Genomic DNA, 10,088 nt, shown 5'->3' with positions numbered 1-10,088 from the left:
GCAAAATGCTCTAAGAAGTTTAAGAACAACGTGTGTGAGAGCAAAAATAATGTTGTTGGCATCTCATCTTCATTTCCTTTGGGGAATGTGGGGGAATAAATTTTCAGATTTGGGCCTTCTGCATATTAGACTAAGCCCGATGGCTAAACCCAAAGTTAACAAGCGATAAAACAAAGTCAGTCAGTAAATCCACTAACTCATGATTTGTGGAGTCACGTTAACACCTTCTCCTCCCCACTACGACGTGAACCTCCCACTACGACGTGAATGAGGGTCAAGGAAGATAAGACATAAATTCACAAACTAGGATACATGGAGGAGAATCGAATGAGGGATCGGATCACCCGACAAAATTAGTTTTCAAAGCACACATGAAACTACAAATTCTACTATAACCATGAAGAAGAGGTCAGTTTTGTGGCAGCGAATTAATATCAATAATTTATGTACTCAAACTAAAACTACATTTTGAATTGGATTTTGCATCGTCTCTTGCAATGCTATGTCTCTTTCTACTTGTAACTTTGTCGATATTTCTTACGATGCTATAGATCTTGTTTCTTCTTTAAAAAAAATTGATGATCTGATTAGAATATATTATGAAGAAGTAAAAACAACCAACTTTTGCAGTTTAGGCATCAATGCCCGAAGTTAGAGACAGTATTGCAGTTCTGCATGAACTAATATTATGTTGTGTTAGCCTAAATTCACATCACGTACGTACATTGATGAATACAAGGGTGGAGCCAGCATTTTATAATGAGTTGGGCTTGAAAAAAATTACGATTATTTATGAACTATATATAAAAAATTTTAGTGAGCTAATATTTAAAATTTAGCTAGAAAAACAAGTTTTTTAGTAATTTGAGGTGAGCTACAGCCCACCGTAGCCCGTGTGTAGCTATGTCATTGGATGAATGTAGATGGTCATGTTGCGCGCTCCAATTAATTAATCGAATATTTACAATTGTTGTTCTGGCTTCTTGATCTCTCTGTATCATCCATTTGTGCTAATAGAGAGAAAGGCCTGTCTTGAATAGAAGGAACTGGAGTATCATCATTTTCAAGTATTTTCACAATGTGATCCATTGTTGGCCGAGCATATGCTATAGGATGAGAGCAAAGCACAGCAACCAAAACATATTTCTCCATCACTTCTGGCACACCCAACTCCGGCATCCCTTCTTCGATAATACCCAAAGCTGCACCTTCCCTAACTTGTGACCATGCCCAATCTGCCAACAATAAAGGCCTGTTGTCATCAAGAATTTCCACAACTGCTTTCTTCCCACTCAAAAGCTCAAGAAGCACAACCCCGAAGCTATACACATCGATTCTTTCGGATAACTGCCCATACAAAGCATACTCAGGAGCTACATATCCAAGTGTACCGGCTACCCTTGTACTCATATGTGTCTGTCCCTCTGGTGTGAACTTTGCAAGCCCGAAATCAGCTAGTTTTGCCTCGAATGCTTCGTCTAGAAGCACATTGCTTGCTTTGATGTCTCTATGGATTATAGCAGGATGAATTCCATAGTGCAAATAGGCCAATCCATGAGCCATTCCTAGCGCAATCTTTTGTCGAATTGACCAAGTTAGCTTCTTGAATCCTGGCTGAAAAAGGTGCTGAAATAGGCTTCCATTTCTCATTAAATCACAAGCTATTATTCTCTGGTGCCCTTCTCTAAGCATCGTCGCGGTACAATATCCTCGTAAGGCGACAAGATTCACATGTCTAACACTTGCAATGACCTCAACTTCATGTACAAAAACTTGGTCTCCTGCAGCAGAACAGTTCTTGAACCTTTTCAATGCAACTTCAGACCCATCTGGTAACACCCCCTTGTAAACATTGCCATATGCACCCGTACCAACTATATTCTCCAAAGAAAAACTATCTGTCGCCTTTCGAATTGCTTCAAAACTGAACTTCAACGACGACGAATTAGTACCACTCTCCACATCTGTCAGTACCTCGACTCGTGACAACTTATCTCTCCTCTTCTTCCTCCATTTCTTGTGCCACACCCAAAGACACCAAACCACCACAAGCGCCCCAACAAAACCATCAATACAACCAGACAGAATCCCCCACATCACTGCATTCGGGTTCTTACTGGACTTTTGACTAGCTGAACTAAAATCAAGCAAGAACAAACACCTTGCGGTACCTATGTCAACTGGTCCAAACCTGTTAGCAAAAGCAGCAGCGTATACAAAAGGGTACCCTTTACAATCGGAAACATTCCCATCATCCGATCCTTTGAAGTAATACGAGCTGACATTATTCAAGCTATCCACACAAGAAGCACAAGCCGAATCGGTCGCCAGAGACTGGTCACAAGAGGAGTTGATTTGCTGCAACTGGGGGGCTGGAACGAACTTTTCGAAATCGGATCTACTTGTTATGTTCATGCAAGTTTCAGAAATGAAGTTGGTGTTGTAGCCGCAACTCGATCTGATTTGAAATCCCGGTATGAATTGGTGGACTAAATTTTCGAACGAGTCCCAGCAGGCCTCTAGGACATTTGGAGGCAGAGAAAAGGAGCCGTGGGTTCGAAGATAATCGGATCGGAGGAAACGAATTCCTTGAAGCACGTACTGGCATTGAGTGGAGATGCCCTGATTTATAAAAGGGAGATGGTTTTGAGTGATGAGTTTTTGGATGGAAGCTATATCCCATGGACACAGAGGATTAGTTGCCAGGTTTCTATGTGCAGAGGTTTCATTTTTGATGGTTACAGAACTGGCAAAACCTAAGGTTAAACAAAGAAGGAGGATTTGGAAGAGAGACATTTCAGAGTGAAATGAGAACTTCATGGGTTGGAGGATTTGTTGATGGGGAAGAGGAATTTGGCTTTGTTGGGTTGGAAATTGGATTTTGACTTGGTTTTTGGGAGCTTGGAAATGGTTCAAGTCCTTGGTCTTCATATGAGTGTCATTATTGGAGGGAAGAACTGGTCCTGAGTCCTAACTGCATGAGTTTTGAATGTGAGAGCCTTGGGTACGTGTGCTCAGACCTATGAGCACTTTCCTATTTGATTTGTGATCAATCTTGCATGACTGTAGAATGTGGAGAAGATGTGTTTGTTAATGTCGTCTACAGCGACTTAAGTAAGAGACGTGCGGGTAATTGAAACAATGATAACTGTGTGATCGATGAATCGTCTTTTTTTTTTTTATCACCGATGAATCGTCTTAATTCTTAAAGAATCAAAGAAAAAGGAATATCTGGTTAATACTTGTGACATTTAGCATCGAACGTCGATCTCCAATAGTGTTCGAACAAGTTTTGCTCCCTCGATCGGAGGCATCAATCACAATGTGAATTCTTCAAACCAGTCAAGGACGATTAACGGACGTACGTGCTGATGCAGTAACATCCTGAGATATTAAAAAAATCAATAGGGAAGAAAATGGTTTAGCAGAGCTGCCAAAAGGGAATTGGGAATCAACGTTTGTCTCTTGTGGAAGACTACCTAATGCATGAACCTGTGGTTCTTTCTAGCCGCCTCATAGTTTGGTTGGACAGAAAATGAAGGTTTGTATTCTAAATTTCTAATCAATATCATAGCCAGAAAATTTTCAGTGCTATTATCATCTATATTTTGATTATTTTCAATTACAATTTTGACATATAAGATTTAATCATAAAAATTATATTTAAGTTATTTTATCAGATATTATTTTGGATTTCATTCTAAAACTCTACACTCCAATACCCTAAACTCTAACTCTAAATCATAAACCCGAAATCCTAATTCAAAATCATCAATACACATAAATGTTATTTCACAAATACTAAAATTATGTTAAATTATAATTTTAGTGTAATAAATACATGTATCAATATATAATAAGTAAGAAGTACCACTAGACATTGTCACGTGGTGCTACGATATTATATAAAAATTTCTCATATCTTTGCGTTTGTCCTAAGTAAATGGAATCAAGTAACCCTTTAATTATGTTGCTAATGGAGTGTTCATGCTAATTAACTAGAACAAACTGATAATGATTAAGATCCGTAATGTAACTTGGACTGCCTAAATAACAATATCTTCTTTTGAGAACTCTGCCTAATTCTGAATATTATGGGATCCTAGCTAGCTAGTGAAATGCTTCCCATCTAGAAGGAAAGAGGTAATCAACGACTGGGTCAGCTAGCATTGAAATACCATACGGAATGTTAGTGATTAGGTCGCATACAATTGTGCCTTTTATAGGAAAAACCTGTCTTTGCTTATTGCTAGGGTAGTAGGGTTTGTTGTTTGTTCATAGAAATGACTCAAATTAGGCTGTACTTTTAACAAGTGAATTTGTTAGAGGCCCCTCTCCTGTTCACAGTCCCTTAAAATCGTCCAAGGTTTATTTCGAGACGATTGACAGCGGCAGAATTTGCTACGTATCCGTATATAAATAAAAAATTCCTAATTATTTCCATAACATCCGTTTTTATTTCAAATCCGATCCCGCAATCTCTTGAAACTTAATTTCATGAAACGTATCGTGTGCTACTTATTGCCAGCTAGTAACCTATCCCTAGTAGAAGTTAGTCACGCGCGTACGTATAAAACCCCACACCATTGATCGCAAAAGACAACCCTAATCCTGCTCTCGATCACCTCTCTCTACACCCTCTGCCTCCTCACGAGTAATCTTCTCCCAGATTTTTCTTGTTCCGTTCTCTATCATGGAGGCAGATACATGGATAGTGATCGATGACCGATGTCATTCTTTGTCAGCAGTCATTTCTTTGTATAAATACATGGTGCCAGTAACAGAAGGGTACGTATTTGTATTCCTTCAATTTGTAATTATCTCCTTATTAAATATTGATCATATGTGGTGGCCGATCGTAATGATCGATGATCCATCGATTTTCTTTTGGTTCTTATATTTTATATGTCCCCTTTACTAAGAAAATTCTGGGTTCCGTAACCGTCAGTATCGATCTATGTCGTTATAGCAAGTATAGCTTGAAAGAAAAACCGAAGCTTTTTGTATAAGTTTTTCGATCTTGATATGGGGTATTGTATATATCAATTTCATCCGAATGATCTTACTGGTTTATATAATTTCTGCTGTGTCTGGTTAAAGCAGAAGCGAGCAGAACTTGGACTCCATTGCGAGCTCATTGAACCTTTGGATGAGGAGTTGCCGAGGAGGGGAGTCTGCTGAGTTTGGAGTTTGCGTGCTCCAACAACGTCGAACAAGTAATTAATCTTTCCCGTTAAGAGTTTATTCATGTATGATCATGCATGTAACATACTTGTGAATATTTGTTACATCAGAATGTTAAATTTCAGCCCATAAACATTTTATCATGCCAAAACTCTGAAAATAAGTACAAGATTGAATTGAATTCTTAAATATAGGCTTTTTCTGTGTTCGGAATCTATGTTTTAAAATGAGCTTAGTTTTCAGAGACTCTTGTTGCATACATTTTTGGCAAAAAAAATCTGAGAATCTGAAACTAGAAAATGCGCCTTTGTGCATATTTGTCATATTACTGGCTTGCACTTTGGGGCAACCGAGTTTGATGTGCTCAAGTTGTTCAGGTCCAAATCCAAGGTGTTAAAACGAGAAAAGATGGGAGTCTTAAATGTTTCTTCTGTAAGAGCCGCGATGGGATTCTGCTTAAGGCTGATTCATGGTATTCCGATCCCGCCACATGACATTTGGTTATTCCCAGCTTAAACCTGATCCATTTTCAAGGGAATTGCTCATAATTACAGGCTCACCCCTCATCCAATGCCACTGACAATGCCCAAAATCCTCGGCTTGGATTTGTCCAACCCTTGGACAGAACAAATAATTATCATCGGAATTATCTCTGGTGCAGCTGCCAGCAGCGGTTTTTCCATGTTTATTTTATGGTCGGTGATCTTAACGGCATCATAAATACCAAGTCTGCGTCATTCATCGCTGAAGGAAGTGCTCCATTCTCCTATGCATAAAGAAATGTTTTTGATATACATCACCAGAACTGAACAATTATCAAACCAAACCAGTTACAGTTGATAGATTCCGATCACTTTGGAGCATGATGTAGTAGTACGAAAAGTTGAGATCGAACCGCTACCAAGATCACAAGAATAAAGAGCATCTCTTGCGCTACTCTATCATTGCAAGACTCCATGTGGTGTGACGAGTATGGATCTAATATAAAAAAGTACAATCAACACTATAAATTATTTTATCAAGGTATCAGAGCAGTTTACCTACACCTATTAATGCTTAGGATATCAATAAAGAATCGAAAACGAAATGTTTCTTGTGATGTATTCAACATTTCAACCATAACGTTCAGGTACATACATCTATGCTTGAATTACTATCGACTTATTATACATCCAGGTCAGAAACATGTTGTTAGCATTTCATGTCTATGTCTTAGAATTGGTTTACAATTACGCAAAATTAAATGATTTTGGCACAAACTATTAGCATAAACAAGAGTCCAAGACAAACGACAATCACCCTAGATACCTGCAAGTGATGCTGGATGATTATCTCCATTATACCAACAAACTTAGTCTTCAACGATAAAGACCTATTCAACAATATATTTTTGGTACAAGTTATTGTCATGAGAGCTGCCGACTTGAAAACCCTAACTAATCAGAACCCTCCATCTGACCAGTGTCACTGCAGACAACTTGGTAGCGGGATTTAGGGTTTATGACGTTATTGTGCCTGAGTTCTTTATTTCTTCAGATATAAAGTTGAATGAAACTATAAGAATGGTTCTTTTTCGACTGCTTAAACTATATAAGAATATGGTTGGTGAAGACCCTTTCCATTATAAGCTTAATGTCAAAATGGTTACTTCAAACAAATCTGCAGCTTTTGTCACATTAATTAATTATGTTTCAAAAGAATTGAGATACTATCTTCTTTTTTAGTATCTATATATCTTTCAAACAATGGAAATGATACGTAAAACATATTAACAAACAATGATCAAGGCAGAAGAAGCCCCAAACATATATACATGTCAACTTGTCAACCAAATGATGATCACTCTAGTACTAACCAGTATTGCTTGAAATGTAACTTGAACAACTAGAGCTCGCTGATTGATCATTTTGATGAAGAGGAACGTCCATGTTTGAGGGGACTTGCAAATCCCTCTCCAGAATTTTTGCAATCTGGTCCATCGTTGGCCTCGCATGTGATTCGGGATGAGAAGAAAGAACTGCAACCATTACATAGTTTTCCAATACTTCCGGAGAGCTCAAATTCTGAATGCTTTCGTCTATAACATCTAATGGTCTGCCTCCCCTCACTTGTGACCAAGCCCAATCTGCCAAAAGCAGAGTTGTCGTACCACTAGATTCAATAACTGCTCTCTTTCCGCTCAAAAGTTCAAGTAGCACTACTCCGAAACTGTAGACATCGCTTCTTTCCGATAATTGCCCATACAAAGCATATTCCGGGGCAACATAGCCAAATGTCCCAGCCACCTTTGTGTGAAAATGTGACTGTCCGTCTGGTGTGAACTTTGCTAGACCAAAATCAGCCAATTTTGGCTCGAATGCTTCATCTAGAAGCACATTGCTTGCTTTGACATCCCTGTGGATCACAGCAGGCTGCACTCCATGGTGTAAGTAAGCCAATCCGCGAGCCATTCCAAGCGCAATCTTCTGACGAATAGGCCAGCTGAGCTGCTTCTTCATCCTTGAATCGGAAAGATGTTCGTAGAGACTTCCATTGTTCACCAAGTCACACACCATTATCCTTTGATGACCTTGCCAAGGCACTTTTATTGTACAATAGCCTCTCACCGCGACAAGATTCACATGCCGAATGCTTGCAATAACCTTCAACTCATGCGCAAACATTACATCGCCGGCAGCAGACAAGTTCTTGAACCTTTTCAAAGCTACTTCAGACCCGTCTGCAAATGTACCCTTGTACACATTTCCATAGCCTCCAATCCCGATGATGTTCTCCCTGGCAAAATTTTCAGTGGCTTTTTTTAGTTCCTCAAATGGGAACCTAGCCAAACTGTTATTCTCACCTATAATTTCTACGGCAGAAACAAAACCCGTCGTCTCACTTTGATCCTTGTTCTTCTTATTCCTTCCCCTATGCCTTGCCCAAAGAACCCAAATCACCAAAAATGCCACAGTGAATCCACACACACTTCCTATCAACACAGCCCAAAGCCACACCCTGTGCTTGTTTTTAGTCTTTGTATCAAAAGCATTGAAGTTTAGTGAGAACAAACACTTTGCTGTGCTCAAATTTATTGGCCCATTCCTACCACCAAAACCTGCAGCATAAATATAGGGATATCCAATGCAATCTGATACATTCCCATCATATCCTCTACCAAACTGAGACATATTCAGGTCTGATAAAATGCGCCTACACGAAAAGCAAGATGAGTAATCATCTAGAGACTGGCTACAAGCATCTTCAACCACCTGCAATTCTGATTTGGGAATCAACCTTGTGAACTGAGATCTACTTGTGATATTCATACAACTCTCTGACAGCAAAGTGGGCTTAAACCCGCAAGTGGATCCAATTCTCAAGTCGAGACCGGGTATTGATTCTCTAATCAAAACTTGGTATGCATCCCAGCATGAGCTTATGGTATTGGGAGGTGGGGAGAAGTAGCCGGTAGATCGGAGATAATCTGATCGAAGCAGTCGGATTCCTTCGAGGATGTATCGGCACTCAGTCTTGATATCAAGAACTTTAGGATTACCTTGGGAGATTAGTTTCCGGAGAGCTTCAATGTTCAATGGACATGATGGGAATATCCCCAAGCTTGTAGTTGGGGTTTCTTGCCCACTAACAGTGAAGAAGCCACAACTGGGAAAGCTTGACACTAATCCAAGATACAGGTAGAAGAAGAAGAGAAACATAGCGTCAATTTTGCTATGAAGATTATTAACCTTGAGAAAATCGGAAAGTCAATAGCTCTGTGCTCCTGCTCTTTTGTACAAAAATGTAGTTTGACAGTTATATTTTTGGAGGGAAGCAGCTTGGAAAGTACAAAATAACCGACTTTGAACATTGGTCGTCTTGGGTGTATGATGCTCATACCTCTCGTGTTTAATCAGAATTTCAGATGATTATGGACCGTCTGATGTAAGACCTTGGAGGTTGGATTGTCAAGCTCAGCGTGGGCATATATAGGATATCTCATATAATCTTCAACTTGTATCAATCATGCATTCAGGCCATTAACAATAGTCAATATCAATAGTCTAGTCTTGTAGTAGGTTTAATATTAACTATATGTGGCATAATATTAACTATTCTGACATTTAAGTTGCACAAATAAAAATAAAAATTAATATTTCGTAAATAAGTGATTAATTGTGAGAATCTCATATGTTTTATTAAAAAATTGACTTAAAAGAGAAGAAAACAGAGCAAAAAGTAGTAAGAAAATTAAAAAAATATGTTTACTCTTATGTGAATCGAACATAGGGCTTTTATTATACAACCAAAAATGCTGACTACCAAACCAAACTGCTCAGATATATTGATATGTAAGTACACAAATTATATAAAAGTCACCAGTATGCTCCAAAGTGGCTCCGCCACTGGTCTAAAGGCATCAGGAAACTAGCAAGTGCACTACGTCTCACATCGCCTGGAACAACAAATTGTCTGAGCTAGTATGTGCAGACTTGGCACTCGTGAGACACTATTCACCCTAAGAACAAAATCATGCCGATCTTTGATGCTGGTGATCACCGACGTCGTATGCTTAATTCGAAGCCAAACTTGTTCTTGATAATTATGTAGTGTTGTATATATGATGATGATTAATTAGGGCAAATGCATGTATAGATCGATGGTAGAGAGAGAGAGAGAGAGAGAGGGCCAGGTTGATTGACAGCGCGCTGATTGAAAATGTTCTTCTAACAAAGTGAATGGTCATTCAAAATTTTAACTGTCTTCGACGTTTCTATATGTAAAGCCTTGATGTGTATAAGAAATATAGACACAGAATATTGCAATGTCTCTCTATAGTCTATATTATGTGTTGTAAGTAGTTATATATGACCAAAACTTGATGTGGTTGCTTGATAATTTCAGCTCAAATGTCCACATCCGCT

At 38.8% G+C, this 10,088-nt stretch overlaps 2 protein-coding genes across 2 annotated transcripts; both read right to left on the bottom strand.

The window, feature by feature from the left end:
• Nucleotides 1-875: 875 nt before the first annotated feature.
• Nucleotides 876-2,851, bottom strand: LOC126798329 (probable LRR receptor-like serine/threonine-protein kinase RKF3). Its single transcript, XM_050525263.1, has one exon. It carries the CDS (start codon nucleotides 2,818-2,820, stop codon nucleotides 946-948), a length of 1,875 nt encoding a protein of 624 aa, XP_050381220.1. The 5' UTR covers nucleotides 2,821-2,851; the 3' UTR covers nucleotides 876-945.
• Nucleotides 2,852-7,004: 4,153 nt separating this feature from the next.
• LOC126798330 (probable LRR receptor-like serine/threonine-protein kinase RKF3) lies at nucleotides 7,005-8,882 on the bottom strand. The gene has a single exon (XM_050525264.1). It carries the CDS (start codon nucleotides 8,880-8,882, stop codon nucleotides 7,035-7,037), a length of 1,848 nt encoding a protein of 615 aa, XP_050381221.1. The 3' UTR covers nucleotides 7,005-7,034.
• Between the last annotated feature and the right edge of the window lie 1,206 nt (nucleotides 8,883-10,088).

Source organism: Argentina anserina, chromosome 6 (assembly GCF_933775445.1).
Source record: "Argentina anserina chromosome 6, drPotAnse1.1, whole genome shotgun sequence".
Classification (NCBI taxonomy): domain Eukaryota; kingdom Viridiplantae; phylum Streptophyta; class Magnoliopsida; order Rosales; family Rosaceae; genus Argentina; species Argentina anserina.
Note: the sequence above shows the minus strand (reverse complement) of the source record. Positions and strands in the feature narration are given on the sequence as shown.